This window comes from Jaculus jaculus, chromosome 1 (assembly GCF_020740685.1).
Source record: "Jaculus jaculus isolate mJacJac1 chromosome 1, mJacJac1.mat.Y.cur, whole genome shotgun sequence".
In the NCBI taxonomy this organism is placed as follows: domain Eukaryota; kingdom Metazoa; phylum Chordata; class Mammalia; order Rodentia; family Dipodidae; genus Jaculus; species Jaculus jaculus.
Window position 1 is genome coordinate 261,835,868 of NC_059102.1, and position 23,206 is coordinate 261,859,073.

The 23,206-nt window shown below is 51.8% G+C and overlaps 1 protein-coding gene across 9 annotated transcripts in view; it reads left to right on the forward strand.

Annotated features, from left to right (window-relative positions):
• The window catches only part of Plekha6 (pleckstrin homology domain containing A6), a 180,927-nt gene extending 159,118 nt beyond the window's left edge, over positions 1-21,809 (forward strand). For all 9 annotated transcript variants that reach the window (XM_045159087.1, XM_045159094.1, XM_045159099.1 and 6 more), the window contains 13 exons: positions 113-262; positions 1,489-1,584; positions 3,520-3,631; positions 4,060-4,199; positions 5,106-5,255; positions 6,493-6,622; positions 6,828-6,934; positions 9,577-9,753; positions 11,128-11,295; positions 11,368-11,501; positions 11,975-12,120; positions 17,295-17,418; positions 18,067-21,809. In XM_045159087.1, coding sequence (XP_045015022.1) covers positions 113-262; positions 1,489-1,584; positions 3,520-3,631; positions 4,060-4,199; positions 5,106-5,255; positions 6,493-6,622; positions 6,828-6,934; positions 9,577-9,753; positions 11,128-11,295; positions 11,368-11,501; positions 11,975-12,120; positions 17,295-17,410 — 1,626 coding nt within the window. In that variant the 3' untranslated portion in view covers positions 17,411-17,418; positions 18,067-21,809. The remainder of the gene's footprint in view (positions 1-112; positions 263-1,488; positions 1,585-3,519; positions 3,632-4,059; positions 4,200-5,105; positions 5,256-6,492; positions 6,623-6,827; positions 6,935-9,576; positions 9,754-11,127; positions 11,296-11,367; positions 11,502-11,974; positions 12,121-17,294; positions 17,419-18,066) is intronic.
• The last annotated feature ends 1,397 nt before the right edge of the window (positions 21,810-23,206 follow it).

The window sequence follows — 23,206 nt, forward strand, 5'->3', positions numbered from 1 at the left end:
GACCACCTCTGCTGGGCTGCCTGGTTGCGCTGCTAGGGGCTCAGACATCTGCTGTGAAAATCCCAGGGAGGGCCATCAGGGTGGCTCATGCCATCTCCCTGCTTTTCTTCAGGAGAGCCTGGAAAGTGCCTTGATGGGGACCCACCAGGAGCTGGAGATGTTTGGGAGCCAGCCCGCCTACCCAGAGAAGCTGATGTGTAAGAAGGAGTCCTTGCAGCACCAGCTCATCAACATCCGGGTGGAGCTGTCACAGGCCACCACGGTAACCTCGGAGCTGGGGCTGGGACCCACAACCTACCTCTTGCATTGCCCTGATCTGGATTCTTCTAAGACAGCACAAGTAGACATGGCAGAAGTAAATAGCAAGTGAGCCCACCCAGGAAATGAGGTCACTTCCTACAAGCCATAGCTGACCCAGGATCCCTCTGGAACAGTTTAGAGCTGAGGGTTACTGACTTCCTTGGCTGCTCTAACCCATTAGCTGCCCACTTTACCCTCTCCCCTGAGGAAGCAAGGCACTAGCAGAAATGCTCTATTCTGTCTGCCCGGTGGGGATAGGATAGATCTGCCAATACAGACTGTTCTGGTAAAACTGGGTCTAAGGCCCCAGAACATGTGGCCCAGAAGAGGAAGGTCACTGAGGTGCAGAGAACAAGCACTCTTTTTCAAGCCAATCAAACCTGGGTCCTTAGGCTTTGCAGACAAGCACCTCAACCACTAAGCCATCCCTCCAGCCCCCAATTTCTCTTTCTCTATGCTCATTTCATTTCTTGTCCCCCCAGCCTGGGTGGCACAGGAAGGTTCAGAAATGGTCCCATTCCCTTGTGACCTGGTGGAGCCAGCTTCACTTCAGTCTGCAGTGGTAGGACCAGGGATGGCTGTTATCAGACTGCCTCAGCTTTGCGCCTGGCTCCCTCGGACTCCAGTGTCCTGTCCCCAGCCCCCTTTCAGCAAAAGAAGGATGACAGTTGCCTCCTTAGTGCATTACTTAGTCTTTTCATTGCTATAACAAGATACCTGACAAGCAACTTAAGGGAAGAAGGGTTTTTTTTTTTTTTTTTTTGGTTTTTCAAGGTAGGGTCTCACTGTAGCCCAGGCTGACCTGGAATTCACTATATAGTCTCAGGGTGCCCTCGAACTCATGGCGATCTTCTTACCTCTGCCTCCCAAGTGCTGGGATTAAAGGCATGTGCCACCACGCCTGGCTAAGGGAAGAAAGATGTTTAGCTTATAGTTCCAGAGGGTACGGCCCATCGTGGTGAAGAAGACATGGCAGGAGGAGTGAGTGAGGCAGCTGGACCCATCTATGCAGCCAGGAAGGAGAGAGATGGATTCTGGGGCTCACCTCACTTTCTCCTTTTAATTCAGTCCTGGCATCCAGCCCAGGGCATGGTTTTGCCCACACTCAGGGTGTTGGTCCCCGCCACACCCAGTGTGTGCTCATGTGACAGTGAAGACCGCTATCACTCAGTGACCTCCTCCCCGCAGGCGCTGGCCAACAGCACAGTGGAGTATGAGAACCTTGAGTCTGAGGTCTCCGCGCTGCATGACGACCTCTGGGAACAGCTCAATCTGGACATTCAGGTGAAACAGGCTCCCAAGCAGGCGGGGGCAAAGTGTGTGCCATGTTTCCCCTTGTCCTTTGGGTGGAGGAGCTCAAAAGTGGCTCCCTTTTTTGCTTTAAGAATTTCAAATGGGGCTGGAAAGATGGCTTAGCAGTTAAGGCACTTGGAGGTGAAGCCAAGGGACACAGGTTCGATTCTACAGTACCCACATAAAGCCAGGTACACAAGATAGCACATGCATCTGGAGTTCATTTGCGGTGGCTAGAGGCCCTAGTGCACCCATTCTCTCTCCCTCCTCTCTCCCTCTCTCTCTCTCTCTTAAATAAATAAACATAAAATATTTTTTATGAAAAGAATCTCAAATGTAAGATGGGGTTGATTCTTAGACATCAGGTTCAGGCCACTCTCTTCTAGGATGAACATAATGTGAGGTTCTTCTGTAGTCCTCTCAACTTGCAGGGGAAAGAGCTAATGAGACATGGGAGGCTCAGGTTAGACAGGATGTTCTATGGCTAAAAGGGTTTAAAAACAGATATGTGAATATAAATACCTCTCATGACATAAAAAAAAAAAAAAAACACCCCAGCAATGCAAGAGCTGTCTACGCAGAAGTTTTAGAGAGAAACAAGGCTTTCCTTCCTGGGCTGGGAGAAAACAGGCAGCTTGGAGAAGGGAGGTGGATCTTGGAGAGTTCTGGTTCTTTTCTCTCCTCTCTTTTCTCTCCCTAGTCCCTTCCTCTTCTTTAGCTAATTTTGCAAGCTCTGTTCTTCTGAGTTGCAAGTTATGTTCTCTGTTTTAAACCAGTTAACATTCTGGTTTTCTCATTTTCTTCCAGCGTTCATCCTGATAGCAAGACTCACCTCCCCTACCTTATATGTGGTTGGGTGAAGTGAAGTGAGGTGAAGTCTTAGAGGATCAAAATATTGCCTCTGCAGTTTAAACATACACATTTTAGTGTTTTTTTAAATTTTTGTTTATTTTTATTTATTTATTTGAGAGTGACAGACAGAGAGAGAAAGAGGCAGTTAGAGAGAGAGACTGGGCACTCCAGGGCCTCCAGCCACTGCAAACAAACTCCAGACACGTGCACCCCCTCGTGCATCTGGCTAACGTGGGTCCTGGGGAATCGAGCCTCAAACCAGGGTCCTTAGGGTTCACAGGCAAGCACTTAACTGCTACACCATCTCTCTAGCCTTGTTTTTTTTTTTAAGGTAGGGTCTCACTCTGGCCTAAGCTGACCTGGATTTCACTCTGTAGGCTCAGGCTGCCCTGGAACTCACAGCACTCCTCCTACCTCTGCCTCCCTAGTGATGGGATTAAAGGCGTGCGCCACCACGCTCAGCTAAGCGTACACATTTTAGGAGGGAGATGGGACCACGGTCAAGAGCACCAGCTTCAAAAAGATCCATATTCAGACAGTGGCTACGTGACTAACTTGGCAGATGGCCCTGGGCGCAAATCTCCTCACTGGAAATTGGGGTCAACTGCTCTTCTTACCTTGTGGCAGAGTTGTGCACCAAGATGAGTTAGAATCTGCCAAGTGCCCAGCATGGTGCCCACCACTGAAGGAATAGAGTAAGTGGTGGCCACCTGCGGTAGAATATATAGCTCATGTCCTTAGGTATACATTAGATACAGGTATTGCAAAAGGGCTGTTTAGATGTGAAGACAAACTCTGTCACACAATGGAAATCAGGGCACTTCCTAACACCCCACAGGAGCTCAGAAGTTCAGGCCCTCACTGTCGCTTCTTAGGGCCTGGCAGTGCTGGGGAAACGGTTATACAAGCTGAAGAGGCAGGCTTCCCATGAGAAAGATGCCTGTGCTGCAGAGTGAGGCATGGGTGCAGAAGTAGGGCTTCTGGTGCCTCCTGGTTCAGAGGGCTCAGTCTGGGGAGCAGAGCTAGGACACGTCTCCCAGCCACCATCTTTGAATTGCTCTGTGGCTGTTTCAGAATGAGGTACTCAACCGACAAATCCAGAAGGAGATCTGGAGGATCCAGGATGTGATGGAGGGGCTGAGGAAGAACAACCCATCCCGGGGCACAGACACAGCCAAGCACAGAGGTGGGCACCTCCGGCCTTTGCTGGCCTCTGCTCCATGCCTGGCATCACCCGCTGCTCAGCCAGGAGGTTTTATATTTACAGGCTGTCGGGCCTCCCTGGATCCTCTGGTGGTAGGAAGGGTGGGCTTCCTTACCCTGCCGCAGACCAGACCAGTCAGAGACTTCCCTGGCTTCCAAGCGCATGAGCCCACTGGTGACCTGTGATTCCAGCCCTAGAGCTGGCTTTGAGCCCTGGACCTCAGGCTGGCTTTCTCTGGCATGTTGGGGGCCTCCCCTTGCCATCTTCCCTGCCCAGTGCGTGTCTCGGCAGCCAGACCTTTGCATTTGTAGAAGACACCCTGAGGAGGTTCTGAGTCTCACTTCCTCCAGCCACAGTGCCTGTGTGCACCCTGGGCCACACCTCTCTCCCTTTCTCCTCTGTTTCCCCAGGAGGACTTGGCCCTTCGACCACCTACAGCTCCAACAGCCCAGCCAGCCCCCTCAGCTCTGCCAGCCTCACGAGCCCCCTCAGCCCTTTTTCAATGGTGTCTGGTTCTCAGGGCTCCCCCACCAAGCCGGGGTCCACTGAGGTAAGCTGGAGAAGCAGTTCAAGGTAGGTAGGGGTAGGGGACATGACCCCAACTGCCTGAAAGAACACCGAGTCAGCCCGCGTCACCCCAAGGCCCCGTCCTAGTGCTTAGGCTTATGGTTTCTGGGGACCATTCTCACACTGGTTTGGAGACCTTCCCTTTGAGGTTCCCATGCACCCGTTCTGTCTCCACGTGTCTTCTTTAACTCCCCCTCAGGGAAGTCTTCCTGAGCCCCAAGATGGTGTAGTGAAGATCCCCTGCATTTTATGGGAACTTAAATCAGGAGTGTCCCGAGGTGAGAGGGTTGAGGGAGGTTCAGTCTGGCAAACTGTTGCCTAGTCAGTCAATCACAAACGTTCATAGGATAGCTCGGGCAAGGGATAAAATAAATAAAACCCCCAGAAAGATACAGTCCCAAGGCCCTTTGTTCAGGAAGACCAGCACCCAGTGAACACCACTTCACAGCTGCCCATCAGCCCTCGGGAGACGATGGTCTATGTTTTGGTGTTGAACCGCATGGTTGAGACTGTAAAAGTTCTGGTGCTCCAAAGAAGGGGAGGGATCCAAAGGAGAGTGGAGCTTAAACAGGGCTACGGGGCATCTCACGATGGAGGATACCCAAGCAATGGTTCTGCAGGCAGGAGAGATGGAGGGAAGCGCCCTGCGTGGTAATGGAGAGGCAGCATAGAGGAGTGGGCAGACTGGGTTCAGTTAAGGAGGGCCCCCAGGCCAGCCAGTGGGCCACTTGTGCAGTTGGAGCTCTGCCAGGCCAGGCTGGCGATGTCATGTCCAGGCCTAGAACATGCTTCCTGGGTGAGGATGTGTGGCTGCCACTAACTCTCTCCGCTCCTGCTCTCACAGTGACTGCTCTTCTCCCTCTAATGCTCTGGCTTCTCTCTGCCTCAGGAACCCGGCCCACCTCGGCCGCCCCTCCCCAAAGCCTACGTCCCCCTGGAGTCTCCTCCCACCGTCCCTCCACTCCCTAGTGAGAGCCGCTTCTGGCCATACCCCAACTCCCCTTCCTGGCACCGCAGTGGCGAGACAGCCAGGGGTCAGGTACCCAGCAACCTTGGTTTCTGGAGGGTAGGGTGGGGCAGCATGGGGAAAAGGGCCAAGTGCGGGGAAGGGCAGGATACGGGGTGGTTTTCCCAAAGCTCAATTTCTACTGGGCCCTAGAGTAAAGAAAGAATCCTTTCGGAGACTCTCTTTCCAGCCATTCTCTCTTCCCCCCACCCCCCAACCAGGCCCCCTTTTTCTCTCTGTGGAAAATGGGAAAATGAATGAATGCCTTACCCAATCCAGGTTCATAGGCAGTTTTGGGTGCAGAACTCTGTCAATGGGACTAGCCAAAGGAAACAGAGTGACAACTTCCCTCAGTGCCGTTCCAGCCCCTTTCTGTCCTTACCCACTTCCGACCCCAGTCCTCTGGCGCTCTAGTTTTGCCTGCCTCGGCCTCCTGATTCCCTGGAGTATAAGGACACAGGTCCTCTTCTCTTCTGTTCTGGCTCCTTCTGTCACTGGGATCCTTAGCCAAGATCCACGAACTATGCATTAGGCTTAGAGGAGGTTGTGTGGGGCATAGAGAGAGTCCTATGCCTAACACTGGGAAACTTCTATTTCAGCTAGGCTCAGCTGCATGTGATTTGGGTAACCCCTGAGGGTTTGCCAGTGAGATGTACAGACAGTGACTATGGCTGACAGAACAAGAAGGGGGTTAGGACTCATCCAGGTTTCTTGCTGGGCCACAGCTGAGGTTTTAGGCCTCTAGCCTGCTCTTATTTTTTCTATTTTCACTGAGGCTTAGAGTCTCCAGTATACAATGGAGGAGGTGGCTCCAATAACATCTGAGGTCCCTATTAGCCTCACGACTCTGCGAGCCCACAAGCAGATGTCCTTTTCACTACCCCAGAAGCCTGGTGCAGTGTTCTACTTGGTTTGGTCTGCTCCTGTCCCAGGTGGATGCCAACACGCTCCTCAGAGACCCTAGGGTTTGCAGCCCCTCCTCTGGCCACTCCTGGTTGTGGGCCAGAGTTCCCATCCGGTCTATGCTTCCCTGAGCTTGCGCAGACAGCTAGATGGGCCTGGGGCTGCCCTTCTGGAGACCCTGAGTTCTCACTGCCCAAGAGGACGCAGTCTTGTGGTGCGTTTGGAGCGTTCCTGCCCACTGTCCAGGTGGTGCATGTGGAGTTCCCCTTCTCCCTACATCTTCAAGGTTTAGCAGGAGAGGCGATGAAGAGGTGAAGTCCCCAGCAGCCACTCCAGTTTCAGCCATCTTCTCATCTTCCCTCCCCAGCCCAAGACAAGCTATGAGCAAAGCAAGAACGACCCCCACCAGACATCACCCCTGGACACCTCCAGAGACGTAAGCCTTGTGCCCACCAGACAAGAAGTGGAGGCAGAAAAACAAGCAGCTCTCAACAAAGGTACCTCCCAGCGCAGTCTCCTTCTCCCCAGAAGTAAGACGAAGGCCAGAGAGGGGCCACTGGGCACTCGCCCACATCCGAGGAGAGTGCTTACCCACTAGGCCCTTAGCCATGGTGGGAGTGGGTACCAAGCCTTTCCCTGAGAAGCAGGCACCCCCACCCCTTGCTTGCCTCGCGGCCCACTGACTGCTGTGTCTCCCTGCAGTTGGCATCGTGCCCCCCCGGACAAAGTCTCCCACTGAGGAAGAGGTGACTTCATCAGCTGTGGTGAGGAGGACTGCCAATGGACTTGCCAATGGCCTGTCCTCACGGGTGAGTGCCCACCTGTGGGATCTGAGGACTTGTGCTCACTGGCCATGTCTGCTCAAGATCCGGGACTAGAAGAAGGTAGAACGGGGCGGGGGGGGGGAGGAAGGGTGCTCCTTTCTTCTGAGACGTGTCATGGGCCCAGAAAGATGGGCATCAGAGCTTTTCACCTTGCCCCAGCATGCTGCTGGGAAGATGTAGTGGAGAAGAGCAGTGGAAGCCGGGGCTGGGGTAACATGCACTGTGTATCAGTTCCTAGGGCTCCTGGGAATTTACATTGCCACACTGGTGGCTTAAAACAACATAAGCTTATGCTCTCTCTCTGTTTTGAGGCCAGAAGTCAAGTCAAGGCATCCCAGCGTTGGCTTGTTGGGAACCTGAGGGGAGGTTTAAGGTGGTTCTTGGTGACACTTAGTGCTGTCTTGCGCATGCACCCATCCAGTCTCTGGTATGGTCTTCACATCACCTCTTCTATGTCTTCTCCTTTTCTGATCTTACAAGGATACCCCCATTGGATTTAGGGTCTGCCCTAATTTATAATGATCTCAATTTGAGATTTTTTTTTTTTTTTGTATGTTTGTTTTTCAAGGTAGGGTCTCACTCTAGCCAAGACTGACCTGGAAATCACTCTGTTATCCCAGGCTGGCTCCAAACTCAGCAATCCTCCTACCTCTGCCTCCCAAATACTGGGACTAAAGACGTGTGCCACCACGCCTGGTGAGATTCTTAATTACTGCTGCTATTTCCAAATAGGTGATAGACTGGGGGTTAGGACTAGACATATCTTTGGGGGGGTCACTATTAAACACTGTGGTGATAAATTCCATGGCTATAGAGTGAGACCTTTGCTCAAATAAAATAAAAGACCCACATTTCATCGCCAACATCACCTTTCGTAGGTATGTGCGGGACTCTATATAGGGTCTCTTGGGGCAGGATTCCTCTTTGCCTGTGGAACTACAAAACCAGTCCACCAAAAAGAAAAAAAAAAATGCAATGGTGGATGACATAAGATAGTTGTTCTTGTCCTAAATGGAGAAATTGAGAGGAATAAAGAGCTTTCCAGTCCCAAGTGAGATTTGTGTTGTTTTGTTTTATAGTGCCTAGGAATCAAACCCAGAGCCTTGTGCTTACTAGGCAAAGGCTCTACCAGCGAGCTACATCTCCAGCCCCATTGGGTTCTAAGGCCTGAGCATTGCCGCCTGTGCCTCATTGTCCGGCCTGTGGGCTGGTGAGGACTCTCAGCACTTGCTGCCAGGTCAGCTTGCTCACTGTGCCAGTCTCCCTTTCTCTCCAAGGGCAGCAGACATGTGTAGCCAAGTAGCCTATTTCTGGCCTGTAGGACCCCAGAAACCTGATAGCTATCTTATTTTTAATTTTTTCTTCTATCTTTCTCTTTACTAGAAACTGGGGTTACTTTGGATGTTCTCAAAAGCACTTGCAGATCCGAATGTTTCATGGGGATTTCTGCCACTGGAGGGCTCTCTCCTGTCCCTGCCTTGACCTTTCTTGATTTCTGGCTCCTTCCAAAATGGCTGATTAGATGCATGAGTCATAGTCCCAGTTCTTTCATCAAAAAAAAAATCCTTGAGTCTCTCTTACAGGTATCTACTTTCCCAACTGTAAATTGCTTAAGTGAGACTCTCCCAGGCAATAAAGTCCAGCTTTTTTCTGGTTACACTTCCACCATTTTGCGTGGACATCTCTTCAGTCAAAAATACCAAATGCTAGGCGTGGTGGCGCACACCTTTAATCCCAGCACTCAGGAGGCTGAGGTAGGAGTCTCACTGTGAGTTCAAGGCCAGCCTGAGACCAGTTTCAGGTCAGCCTGGGCTAGAGCGAGACCTTAGGGTGCTTCTCTTGCAACGGAGAAGCAGGGCTCTGTCAGGTGCATACTTGGCATTTCTTTCCAAGGGAGAAGTCACTCTAGTCTTGGCTGCTGTCTTTATATCATCTTTCTTCCCTGTGTCATCATCTTTGGTGTCTTTTGTAAGATCAGTTGGATTGGGGCCTGCACTGATTCAGGGCGATTTCATGTCTCCAAATAAAGATACTTTTACAGGTCCCAGGAGATGGAATGAATTTGAGTTATCTTTTTGGAGTCACTGTTCAACCCCCCGTGGGTAGCCTTCCTATAAAAGGGAAATTCTAAAGCCAGGTGTGGTGGTGCATGACTTTAATTCCAGCGCTTGGGAGGGAGGCAGAGGTAGGAGGATCACTGTGAGTTCCAGGCTAGCCTGAGACTACGTAGTGAATTCCAGATCAGCCTGGGCTAGAGGGAGACCCTACCTTAAAAAAACCAAAAGGAGGGCTGGAGAGATGGCTAAGCGGTTAAGCGCTTGCCTGTGAAGCCTAAGGACCCCGGTTCGAGGCTCGGTTCCCCAGGTCCCACGTTAGCCAGATGCACAAGGGGGCGCACGCGTCTGCAGTTCGTTTACAGAGGCTGGAAACCCTGGCGCGCCCATTCTCTCTCTCTCCCTCTATCTGTCTTTCTCTCTGTGTCTGTCGCTCTCAAATAAATAAATTAATTAATTAAAAAAAAAAACAAAAACAAAAGGAGCAGGGGGTGGTGGATTCTAACTACTTGCAGTGGGTGGGAAACTTGGGTGGGGGAGAAGCTCCTGGCAGATCCCTGTTTCCCTTTGCAGCAGGAGCGCCCGAAGAGTGCTGTGTTCCCTGGAGAAGGCAAGGTTAAGATGAGTGTGGAGGAGCAGATGGACCGGATGCGGCGGCACCAGAGTGGCTCCATGAAGGAGAAGCGGAGGAGCCTGCAGCTCCCGGCCAGCCCGGCCCCTGACCCCAGCGCCAGGCCCACCTACAAAGTGGTAATGTTCTCCCAGCTGTCCACAGGCCTGAGTCTGCCATCTGCCCTCACTGCTGCTCTCATGCCGTGGTCAGCTTGGGCCAGGGATCTTGAAAAGAGAGGAGATATGGCAGAATCCAACTGGACGCCTGGGAAATCCCACTGCATAGAAGTTGTCCTTTAACCAGTGTTCCCCCTGTGTTTATAGGAATATAATTAATACCAAAAAAGAGTGATGCTGGGCCTGGTGGCTCACACTTCTAATCTTAGCATCTAGCAGGAGGCTGAGGTAGAGGAATCACTGTAGTTCCAGGCCAACCTGATTTCCAGAGTGAATTCCAGGCCAGCCTAGCTAGTGTGAGACCCTGCCTCAAAACAGGACAAAACAATAAATGCTTTTGCTGAAATGAATTATTCAAAATTTATTTTGGCTGGGCATGGTGGTGCATACCTTTAATCTCAGTACTTGGGAGGCAGAGGTAGGAAGATTGCTATGAGTTTGAGGCCAGCCTGAAACTACATATGAATTCCAGGCAAGGCTGGGCTAGAGTGAGACCCTACCCTGGACCACCCCCCTCCCAACTCAAAAAAAATGCATTTTGTGGAGAAAATCGCACCAGGCAGAAACAGCCATTTGGAGTGTCTTCATTTGCTGAGCATTGGGCTGGGTGTCCCGAAAATAGTATGATAGTTCCCCGTGCAATGCAGCTCACAGATCTTGTCCTTCTTCTTCATTTAATCATATCAGTGACCACATTGGAAATCATCATCTTTACTTTACAGATAGGGAAATTAGGTCAGAGAAACTAAGGGACTTCTGGGCCACAAACCTACTAAATGCAGATGTAGGTGTAGCCCACAGCACCTACCTAACTTTTCAGTTTTTGGTTTTTGTCTGTGGCGATACCACTCTGAACATGCCCGATCTCGCCCCATTTTTTGGTTTTCAAGATAGAGTCTCACTTAGCCCAGGCTGACCTGGAACTTACTGTGTAGTCCCGGTCCTCCTACCTCTGCCTCCCAGATGCTGGGATTAAAGTGTGAGCCACCACGCCCAGCTACTGACTTTTCTTGCCAATAAATTTCAGAAAGAGAAGAATTATGATACAAGTTCTGCCCTCAAATAGTTTGCATCTTAGCTGATAGAGTGCTTCTTCCATAATATGTAGCCATTAGAAATCACTATAAGATACATTAGTTCAACTGCCCAAAATACGTGGTGCAGCGTGGACAGGCACTGGGGGAGCAGAAAGGAAGGAGGGTGGATCTTCAGTGGAGGTCACTGGAGGTCATGATGTCACACCATGTTCAGGAGGCCAGTGTAGGACGAGGATAGCTAGAGCTGCCCGGAGGCTGGCGCGGGCAGCGGTGTGGTGCTCACGTGGCTGTTCCCCAGGTGCGCCGCCACCGCAGCATCCACGAGGTGGATATCTCGAACCTGGAGGCAGCCCTGCGGGCCGAGGAGCCTGGCGGCCAGGCCTACGAGACGCCACGGGAGGAGATCGCCCGGCTTCGCAAGATGGAGCTGGAGCCCCAGCACTACGATGTGGACATCAGTAAGGAGGTAAGTGGATCCAGGAAGCGGAAGGAAGGGACCCCAGAGGGGATGGAAGTGGTAACCTTAGTCTCCCCCCAGCTCTCCACCCCAGACAAAGTCCTCATTCCCGAACGGTACATCGACCTGGAACCCGACACTCCCCTGAGCCCTGAGGAGTTGAAGGAGAAGCAAAAGAAGGTGGAGAGGATCAAAACACTCATTGCGAAATCTAGGTAACAAGGCCCGGACAAACCTCCATGCCACTGCCCCCCTGCACCTAGGACTCCTGGGGCACTAGGGGTCTTGGGGGCATCTTGCTTCCCTAGGGCACAGTAAATGGAAGCAGTGGCTCAAGGCAGCAGACTGAGCCCAGCATCTGGTAGGGGTCAGGACGTTGCCGTTGGGCCCTAGAAAGGCCTGCTGGGCATGTGCACACACCGGAGGGTTTGCCTCTGCCAGTCCTCTCCCCTTCAAGGCTGCCCTCAATGTTCACTTGAACCTTTGAATTCATTTGAAAGCATTGAGGGCAGGGGTCCCAACAGTCTTGCCAGGGTCTCCCTCACTCCTAGGGACAGCCTTGCTGGGCACCAGAGGCTACACACTCACAGGTCCCTGGCCCTCCCCACCAACCTCAGCGGCAGGCCACCCCAAGCCAATTGGACGATGCTGTCCCTCCCTCCATGTCTGTGTGTCTGTGCCTCTTTAGTATGCAGAACGTGGTGCCCATCGGCGAGGGGGACTCTGTGGACGTGCCCCAGGACTCAGAGAGCCAGCTGCAGGAGCAGGAGAAGCGGATTGAAATCTCCTGTGCCCTGGCGACCGAGGCCTCCCGCAGGGGCCGCATGCTGTCTGGTGAGAGGGGCTGGGCCTCGCTCCGCCAGGGACGCCAGCTGACCAGGTGTAGGGGAGGAAGGCAGCGCTGCTGGGGGCAGACTCAGGGAGACGCAAGGCCAAGAGGATCCTCCAGGGCAGGCTGAGTGTTCCCCAGGCACCAGGTTCTATGCTCCCAGCAGGGAGCCTGGGAAAGCAGAGAAGGGACGGCTGAGCTCCCTAGGCAGGGCAAGCGTATCTGCCGCTGGGGGTGAGAGGGTCGGCTGTTCAGAGCTTCCCTTCCCTCTCTTGCTACTGCAAATGGAAGAATGGAAAGAGAAGGCAGCCGGGAAGTTGGGAGCCGTGCGATCACTATCTTGGCTGCTGACCCAAATTCATTTTCCTGCTAAACGAGGAGGAAGACGTGACCTCACACCAACACAGAGGTCTTGAGTAGATGCCATAGAGTTGAAGTCAACAGGATTAATTTCTACATAGCCAGAGTAGCATTCCAGAGTAAGGAGAAACGTGATGGAGCTGTGAATGGAGAATTATGAATGGGAGAGGGAGGGTTAGGCAGTGGTTAGCTCGTCCAGACATAGTAGGAGCACTTGGTTTTGATTTTGAGACCGAGGCTGCCTCTGTAGCCCAGGTTGGCCTGGCACTCTCAATCTTCTGTCCCCAACGCCTACATAAGTTCCGGGATTCCAGTTGTGTACCACCATGTACCACAAAGTAAGAGCTTAGAAGGCCACCGCTAGAAGTGACACAAAGACAGCTGTGGCTTAAGGTGACTTCGGAAGAGGAGAGAGGAAGCAGGTGTGTGCCACAGTTATAACAGCCCTGGCAAGAGGCAGGAGCAGCACAGTAGAAAGGAGGCCCTTGGTGTTGGTGGCCTCCATTTCCTTATTGGAAATTTTCGGGTCAAAATACCTGTCTTCAGTCCAGATGAATCAATAGGTGTAAGCTCCTGGCACAGTGCCTGGCACTTAGCAGATACTCAATGAGTGCCACCAGCTATAGTAACAGGGTCAGTGTTGTGACGCTGGTAATAAAGTGGAAGTTGAAATGAAGACCTCCTGTCAGTTTTCTAGCTTTCACTGTGCATATTTTCAGAAACCAGAGGGCTGTAAGTCACAGCAAAGGGAAGGGTGTCAGTAAGCCTCAAAGGAGAACCCACTGAAGTCAGCTAGGCGATAACATACTTTAGGATGGGGCTGGCGAAAGCAGCGGAGGTTGGAGGTACTCCAGAGACTGGCTGTGGGGCTGGAGCCGAGGGCCTGCAAGGGTGGCTTCCCTGCAAGGGTGGCTTCCCAGAGTCCCTTCCTGTAGCCAAAGCAGAAGAGCCAGTTTGACTGCCAGCAGGGAGGCCTCTGTTGACCTCTCAGCACTTCAGCTAGAAAAGGAACTTGAACCTAAATTGAACTTGAATCAAATCCCACATGATCTGGGCAAAAGGCAACTTCCTGTTGCAAGAGGACAGCACATATGATGCTGTCTCAAAGCTCCCCCCTGCCCTGCCTCAGACCTGTCTCTTCTCACCGCAGCACCCCAGCCCAGCTTTCATGAAAACAACCCGGCCCGGGGCCTATCAATTTCCCCCTTTTAACACATGAGCTTACATTTCAGGGTCTGTGTGCTCAAAGCCAATGGTCACTGTGCTTTTGCCAAACCCAAACTATTTAAAAAATGGCTATGGTAGGGCCAGACCTCAGACCTAGCTCACCATCCCTACTGCCCCTGGCCTGCGGCCCAGAGGCTCCAGAGCAAGAGCTGATCCTGGGCACGTGCAGCGTGGGCATAGGTTCATGTCTAGGGCACTTCTGGGGTTGGGGGACTGGGCACAGGTCCCAGGACAATACACAGCAGGAACAGGGTGTAGAGCTGAGTGCCTGGCATGGGTGTGTGGTGCAGATCGCATAATTAGCGAGGAGGGCGGTCCACTTTGCAAGACTACCCGTTGCTATTTGCAGATTGAGTATGTACCATATGAGAAGATGTGGCATTTCCAAATCTGTATGTCTGGCACAAAGGTCACATACAATGCCTGTGTATTTGTATGTATCTAGATGTTCAGTGTGTGAGTAGAAAGAATGTTGGAGAGCAAATACAAAAGTACATATATGTGCATGTATATACATACAAAATGTCTATGGACATTTAACTTATTTCTGTGACTGTGTGGTGTGCATACATGCAGTCACACATGTCTGTATGTGTGCATATGGGTGTGTGTGTGCATGAACATGTGTGCCTGTGTTTGGAGGCCAGATATCTGCCTTCATCATTCTCCACATTATTTACTGAGGCAGGATCTCTCACCTGAACCCAGAATTCACCAATTCCACTAGTCTATCTACCAGCTTACCCTGGGGAGCCTGACTGTGCCTCCCAAACAGTAGGAACCCAGGTGGGCAGCCACACCCATCCACCATTTATCCAAACTCCGGCCCTCACACTTTTGTGGCAAGTGCTTTATCCATTGAGCCGTCTCCTCAGCCTTGCCATGGACAGATTCCCTGAGTCCAGGTGGTGTTTGGTAAGCTCTTGGTGTATAAATGTTCATGTGTGAGCACACAGTACACAGGGGGAGGGGCATTTATGTATTATGTGTACTTGGGTAGTATGGGGAATGATAATGCCTAACCTGCATATGTGGTTTTTTTTAATATTTTATTTTTATTTATTAATTTATTTGACAGAGAAAGAGGGGGAGAGAGAGAGAGAGAGAGAGAGAGAGAGAGAGAGAGTGTGAATGGGCATGCCAGGGCCTGCAGCCACTGCAAACGAACTCGATGCGTGCACCCCCTTGTGCATCTGGCTAACGTGGGTCCTGGGTCCTTTGGCTTTGTGGGAAGATGCCTTAACTACTAAGCCATCCCTCCAGCCCAGTGTGTATGTGTGTTTTTCACAGTGCACACAATGCAGTGTTTGTGAACGCATGTCTGTGTGTGCAAGATGAGAGATGAATACACTTATGAGGAGGTGTAACTAGTCCCTTGTGCATGTGGGTGTACACACTTTATAATATCACATCTGTCCAATGTGTACCTATTACACATATGACTCTTAGACTGCTTCATGGATATATTACTAATATATATTTGACATTTCTGTTTTCTTAAAGAGATTATATTGACATAATTGGCTTTCATTCCTCTTTTAATACTATAAATGTCTTTGTGCTCCTGGCCTCTGTAAAAGGCATGCCTCAAAGTGCTGCAATCCATATAGATCTCTCTGTAGCTACACTGAATGCTCTTCCATACCTTAGAAGTTATTATCTTTACTTTTTGGTTGTTGTTGTTTGTTTTTTCAAGGTAGGGTCTCACTCTAGCCCAGGCTGACCTGGAATTCGCTATGTAATCTCAGGGTGGCTTTGAACTCACAAACTCATGGCAATCCTCCTACCTCTGCCTCCCTAGTGGTGGGATTAAAGGCGTGTGCCAACACGCCGGCTTTGTTATCTGTTCTTTTTCTAAAGCATGCACTCTCTTCACTTGTGCCTTCTTGGAGAATCACTGGGCCTCTCATCTCTTTTCCTCTCCCTCTTCCTCTCTTCCTATTTTTTTTTTAAAGAATAACAAACCAGCTTTTTATTTTATTTATTTATTTATTTATTTATTTATTTGAAAGTGACAGAGAGAGAGAGAGAGAGAGAGAGAGAGAGAGAGAGAGAATGGGCACACCAGGGCCTCCATCCACTGCAAATGAACTCCAGATGCATGCGCCACCTTGTGCATCTGGCTTACGTAGGCACTGGGAAATTGAGCCTCGAACCAAGTTCCTTAGGCTTCACAGACAAGTGCTTAACTGCTAAGCCATCTCTTCAGCCCCTCCTCCTATTTCTAATCTCCTGTGGACAGTAATCCAAACAGGCTAACCCCTAGCAGAACCACGTGTAATAACAGTGACTGGCCTCTCCTTTGTGTTATCTGTTTGGACTTCCCCGAGATCTCACTTGCTCCGTTGTTGGGTTTTGACTACTTTAGAAGTTGAACTTGCCACACAAGTAACCACCCAATTAGTGATGTGGATATGCACACAAACATGTTTGAAAGTGTTTGTGAGCGTATTTGCATATGATACCAGTGTGTTGGGTCATGCGGAAGGGCTTGCCCATGTCAGGTGTGTGCAAAGAGGGAAGCCAGATGAATCTGTCCGATCCCAGGCAAGCACTAGGCAACGTGTGTTGCAAACAGGGCTTCACATCCATGTGAGAGCCACATGGGTCATGAGAAGGTGAGGGCAGGAGCTACACCGGCCGTGTCTTACAAAGAAGACAGGGAAGGTAATGATATCCATGCCAGGCTAGGGATCAAGGAAGAACTGGAAAGTGCAATGTCATATCCCTTTCAGTAGAAATTGCAGTGTGACCCTGGCTGAGGTCTGGTTCTTCTCTGAGCCCAAGCAAGTACATTCTCTCTGCCATCCTCCTGCCTCAGCTGCACGAAGGATGTGCGAGTGTCTGGTGACTACATCGAGCTTGTCCTGAGTATGACTCTCCTTGTCATTGTCCTTCCCCTTGTGCTTCGCAGCATAAAATAATAATGAGGATAGAGTAAAATCTCATTCATCCAAATGTCCCTATGTGAAGGTTTGAAATGATCTGCTCAAGAGTGGACTGAAGTTTGCCCCAACTGTGTTGATGAAGAGGGTCTCCAGTGACTATAGGAATGTATTTCTGAGCCCTCAACCACACCTGTGTTAACAGAACTACCTTTAGGACTATCAAGAAACCATGTTCGCTGGAGCCCATGATCATAGTGGCCACCTCACTCCAGTGGGGGCCTGATGGTTTGGACTGGTGTGACTTTACTGCACTATTATCACTACCAGTAGTGATGCCACCAAACGTGATGCAGAGTGCCACTCCTTCATTGCATCTGCACAGTGCTGGGGAGGTCTATGAATCTTCCGCGGTGTGGATGGGAGGTGAGCCTCTGGCCCAGAGGGGGCCCAGCCTCGCCCACCATCACCATGGTTCTTAGCAGAGTCTGGACCTGGCCAGGTCTCCTCTGGAGCCTCACTCTCCTCCATGGTACCCTGGGAGTGAGGACAGCTTTGCCTCAGCTTGAGCAAGCCCTAGCTCGGCTCTCCTCTCCTCTCCTCTCTCTCTCTCTGCTTGCCTCCCCGCCTTGCTCCCCACCCAAGGAGAGGCCTCCTCCCCCCGCCCCCCGCCCCCTGTTCACTCCCCTGTTCATTTCTGTTTCCAGTGCAATGTGCCACCCCAAGCCCTCCCACCTCCCCTGCTTCCCCGACTCCACCAGCCAGCCCCCCATCGTCTGAATGCCCGCGGGGTGCCGACAGCAGCCATGCCATGCGGGTCTGAGCTCTGACGTAAGCACTTTTCTACCGTATTTCATGCACCCCAGGGAGGTGGCCCTCCCTCTACCCCACCGAGCCATCTTTGTCCTCTCATCGCTTCTCCCCATCCCAGTGCCCCGTGTGCGTTGTCCCTCCTCTTGCCCGCTTGAGTCGCCAGGGTCCTTGTGCAGTACTGGCTGTGGGCAGCTGGCGATACTGCTTCTGGGATGTGGTGACGCCAGTGGGTTCTGCTTCTCCAGAAGCAGATGGAAACGGTGCCAGGCCCTCACCTGCCCGCTTCTCTGACATCCTACTGCCGTGTCCCCCACCCCACACTTCCCATCTGCCAAGCAGCTTTCCATCTGTTGAGAAGCACAGAAACCCTTCCACAGAACCCTCAGAAGCCTCAGAAGCCCCCCCACCAGGCCCCCAGAGCAGTGTCTCCACCCCCAGACCTAACAGCAAATAGCATGGAGCACCCAGGCCCAAGGCTCGCGCCTCCCTTACCCTGGCAGCACATGGCCTCGTATTAGCCAAGGCAGAGAACGCTGGCTGTGGCCCAAGCGTCCCCTTCTCTCAGGGCTGGGGAGTGGGGTGGTCTCTAGCCTCACTGTCCCTGGGGAGGCAGGCTGTAGCTCTCGCCCCAATGTACGCGTCTCACCTTGCTTTTCTGTTGTCTAGTGCAAGCCCTGGCGGAAGCCAACGCTGTGAAGCTCCACAGAGCCACCTTCTGAAGCGTCCTCTGCCCACCTGGGGTCCTGGCTTCCCACTCTGGCCCCCTGCCCAGCACTCCCCACAGGAGTGTCCCACACAGGGAGCCAGGCTGGGGCCAGCGCTGCTGCAAAGAGGAACGTGGATGCCTCGGGGTTCACATCTGCCGCCCTCGGCTCTGAAGCCCATGTTCTTGTGCTGTGGATCGAAGGGGGAGCTTGCAGTGGCAGGACCTGAAGGCCACCCTGTCTGATCCCCACGTCACAGGGAACCCAAGTGTGGCTCTGGATGACACTGTGTGATGGGGGGCCGTGCCCCGGTGGGGAGCATGCGCTCAGCTGTCTTGAGTGAGGACTAGAGGTGAAGAGAGGCAGACCCTCCACCTCTCGGACACTGCTCAACCCAGGGAGGACAGCTGCCGCCGTCATCCCCTCCCCGTGAGCCCCAGCTGCCCCAGCAGTGCCCAGGGCTTGGCGAGACACTGCTGCTGGGGCTTCCTAAAGTGCACTGCAGACCAGCCACCCTGCTTGAGCCAAAGAGAAGAGGATGAGACATGGGGAGAGGCTCCCGGGCTCCCGGAAGGAACAAGCGCTGGCTGCGGAAAGAGGACGGCAGGTGTGTGCGGTGTCTGAAGGCAGGTTGGAAGGGGTAGCGGAGCGAAGAGGAGCACGGTCAGAGAGTGCAGGAAAGGGAAGTGAGAGGCTCTCACAAGTAAAGAGGAAGTGAGGACAGAGGGAGGTGGGAAGGGAGAACGGAGCCTTAGGTTAGCGCCGATCAGAGGGCCCCGTGGTCACCTGTGTACCTTCACATCTTCCTCAGGAGCAGGTGGCCCCAGGGGGACTCACCAGACACACAGCAGCCTTAGCTGAGGTGCTTGGTATGGAGAGCAAGGTGTAGGAGGAGGGGAAGTTGGGGCACAACAGCCTGGGAGGTGGGCCTTTCTAGGTCAAGGCCTGATGTCTGCCTCTTCCACCTGGAGCCAAAGGCAGAGAGAAGGCCCTATCTTACTCCTTGACGCCTTACCTAGCCAGTTTCTTGCCCTGTTTCCTCTCTGGGAAGTGCTGAGGTCCATCCGAGAGTTTGCCTCAGTGAGGGGAAACAAGATGTTAACTGGGAGAGACCCTTCATCTCAGGCAGCCCAGAGCAGGACCAGGGGAGACTGAGCTCCCTAGCAGCCCACCCACCCAGGAAGGCAGCGGGGGAGAGACAGGAGCAGAGCACATTCCTCCTCCTCTCCACCAACCCTGAGTGAATGTAGCCGGAGAGCAGGGCGGGGGAAGAGCTGCCACTGGCAGCCCCCAGGCCATCTCTGCTAGAGCTGCTGCCCAGAGAGCAAGAAATGACCGCGTCATCTCCCCCCAGTTCCTTGTCGGTCCTTCATGGCTGGGACAGTTACTGGTTCACATGCAAGTAAAAATGATGGCAGTTCATTCCACAAATGCTGGTCAAGCACCTTCTAAATGTACCAGGCACTGTTCTAGGTGCTTAGGAGTTCCTCTTGCTTCCGAGGGACTGTGGACTGGAAGGATTCCGCCTGTCCCCACTTCTGGTGGCTTCCGGAACATGATCCTTGTCAATGTTTGCCATCTTCACTGCTCAAGCACCCTAAATCTGCCCTTTCTCCCCTATAGACTGGTAGGTGGGAATACTTCCCAGGTTAACCCTCTCTCCACACCCTTTTTCCACAAGAAACAGATTGTTCAGGGCCTTCCCTTCCTTTCCCCCTTTTTATTTGTCTCTCCTCTTTTTTTTTTTTTCTAAAGTGGTATTTTTAGAAATACATGTAAAATATTGAGAAATTATATGTGCGCCTCTTCCACCTCTTACCCTGTATTTCATAAAGCTGGCTCTTTATGTTTCTTTACATGCCTTAATATATGTTTTCTGGAAGTGACTCCTGTTGTAGATGCCCATGTAATGTACATATTTGTCTGAATGTCATCAGTCCTTTCCTCAGCTCCTGCCCAGGCCTGTTTTCTGCCCACAACCATTCCTGGCATATCAAGACCATACCCCTTGCCTTTTTGATCCAAAGAAGGGGAGAGGAAAGAGTTATTTTAAGGCAGATCTACTTTATGCTTTTGTTTAAAAAGCAAATCTATTTTCAAAATGTGCAATGTCTGAATGGGATTGGCCAGTGATATGAGGAGACTTGGATGTCTGTCTCTAGGTCCCAACCTGTGCTCTTCCCTCTTCCCCAGTAGCTATATTCCTTCCCATTTCCCAGTCAGCAAAGGGCTGGTCCCCAGAGCTCACCTGGATAGCATCCTCATTCCCTTGGAAGTTCTGGTCTAAGAACTTGATGACACTGTCAATGCCAGATGACATGTCCCAAGGTTTGTCAGGTATGGGATTCTCCTGAAGAAATGTTTACAGCCGTATGCATGCACAAAAGTACCCCCATGCAAGCGCTCCCCACATGGGCTCCTGAAGCACCTCTCCTCATCCTGCTGGGGGAGAGCATCAATGGGTTACTGGCAGCCTATGTTAGCCAGCTTAAAGGTTATCAATATGGACCCATGATTCAGAGTAAAGCCCAGAGGGAGTGGCTTGGGACCCTCTGTGCTTCTCCGGGCTCTCCAGTGAGGATGCCTGCTAGTTCCCTGGGCCTTTCACACTTTCTCTTGAGCCCTCTCTGGGTCACCTCTGTCTCCCTTTGGGACGTTTCTCTGCTGAGGCTGTTATGGTACCTTGGTCTGGCATCCAGACTTGAAGCCACTTTCTTGACTGGGAAGGGTCCCACAGGCAATGTCACGTCTCACTCAGCCTTGCCCAAGAAGAAACCCTCAGCACTTTGGCTGGTGGTGGCTGGAGCCCCAGCCTGGGCCCACTCAGGCTTCCAAACCGCTTCTCTGACACACGCAATGAGCAGGGAGCCGTGGGTTCGGGCAAGTTGGAAACCTCAGTCCAGATGTGAAGTGAAGGGGCTGGGAGTTTTGCAGAGCTCCTGGCTAGTTTTGGAAATCTGACTTCCAGCTCTGGCTCCCAGCCTGGAGTCTCTTGCAATGGGTGAACAGAGCCCAGATGGGGGTCCAGGGCGAAGCATCCCTTCTGGGGAAATCCCTGGCTTCTCAACTAGGGCCTTTGCAGTGAGCCCATTACCTCCCCCATCACATCACTATCCAAAAGGCTTTGATCAACTACTGCTACTGTCACTTTAAAGAGTTTCTGAGGTCGAAGGCTTGCAAGCAGCAAGCAAGCACTCCTGCCTTGGTGAGAGGCATGTTCTTGAGGCAGGCTGACTACTAGGTAGAAACCCTTCCTTCCTCTTTAGCACCTTCCACCTGGCAGCTCTTAAAACTAAGAAAAAAATTATATATATATATATATATATATACACACACATATCTATTTATGCACATATTGGGGCCAATTTGATTTGCTAGTATTAGATAAACCATACAAGGAAATTTATGATCTCAGTGTCTTTATTTAGTATGAAAGTGACCTTGGACAAAGAACTAAGGTTAGATAAACAGCATCTCTTTTGGGACCACACAGCTGTAGATTCCCCTGAGCATCTGGCTAGCCAGACCCCCTCCCTGAGGAGAAGGGGACCCCTCAGCCAAGGTAGACAAGAGCTCATTTTCTCCTTTTGGCAGCATTCTTACTAGATTTAGGTACTGAAGAATCCCAGTGAGTTCTGCATTTGTATCTTGCCAGTTTGTATAAATTCCGAAATAAAATATGAGAAATAAAAATAATGGTTTGTACCCATGGTGTATGTTTCCCACTCTGTCTCTGTTGGCCTCTAAGTGCCCCTGGGGTCCATGGCAGCTCACAGTCCTAGGAGGAAAGGAGAGCAGGGTCCAGGGGCTGGGGTGGGCAGAGAGCCTCTGCCTCCCTCCGCCCCCCTCAGCTCAGCTGAGCTTCCCAACCTGCCTCCCAGGCAAGTCCCAGAGCTCAGGCGGGAGGGGAGCAGGCTTCAGTCCAGGTAACCCCTATCAGGTCTTGTCAAGGGAAGCGTCAGGGACTGCAGGCCCTGGCGCTTTTTGCATTTTGCATCTGATATGTCTAATAGATAGTTTGGGCTTAGTAACAGCCCCAGGATAATTATAAACCCTTGTGTCTTTTTGTGAATCAGGGAGAGTTGGGTCCAAATGGAGGCTTAAAACAGAAATCTTTGGAGAGATTTAAAAAAAAAAAACAAAAAAACAGAAATCTTTGTCTAGCAATGGTGGTCCAAGCCTGTTAGCACAGCACCTAAGAACCTGAGGTAACTGGGCATCATGCTTTAATCCCAGGACTTGGGAGGAGGATTGCCGTGAGCTCGAGGCCAGCCTGAGACTACGTAGTAAATTCAGATCAGCTTGGGCTAGCGCGAGACCCTACCTCGAAAAACAAAACAAACCACCACCACCGACAGAAACTGAGGTCAAAAGATCATGGATTTGTGGTCAGCCGGGCCTACACGGCAAGACATTTTCTTATTAAAACGTGGACACTGTTTGTGAGGGTGACACTGGAGGCTGTCCTCTGGCCTCCACAGCCACATGCACACATTTGGTGGCAGAGTGGGGCACATACACCATGGGTACAAACCCCGAGCATGCGTGCACATATGCATAAAAAAAATCTCCCCGGGTGTAGAGGCGCACGCCTTTAATCCCAGGAGGCAGAGTATCGCTGTTGAGTTCAAGGCCACCCTGAGACTATGTAGTGAATTCCAGGTCAGCCTGGGCTAGAAGGAGACCCTGCCTTGAAAAGCCAAAAAAAAAAAAAAAAAGTCTTAACAACAAAGACCTTGGAGGAGGGGAAAGGTGCACAAAAGAGCCGAACACACTCTGGAGCCCTGAACCTTGACCTTAGCAGGTGCAGGAGCAAGGGCCTGCAGAGGACAGTATCAGCCCAGTGCCATTAACTCCACAAATCAGCAACTCCTCCCACGGGATGATGATGATGACAACGTCCCTGAGGGCCTGCCTCCAGTCAAATCAGGTTGGGCACGTGAGGGGGGGCGGCAGTCAGGATATGAAGTAGAGGGGTTGCTGCAGTGTGTCCTTTGGAGAGCCGCTCTGACACTCATCACTACGGCTTAGAGAGACAACATTGCTCAGGCAGCCAGCATCTAGACACTGCTGGGGTCATGGCCACGCCTCAAACTCACAGT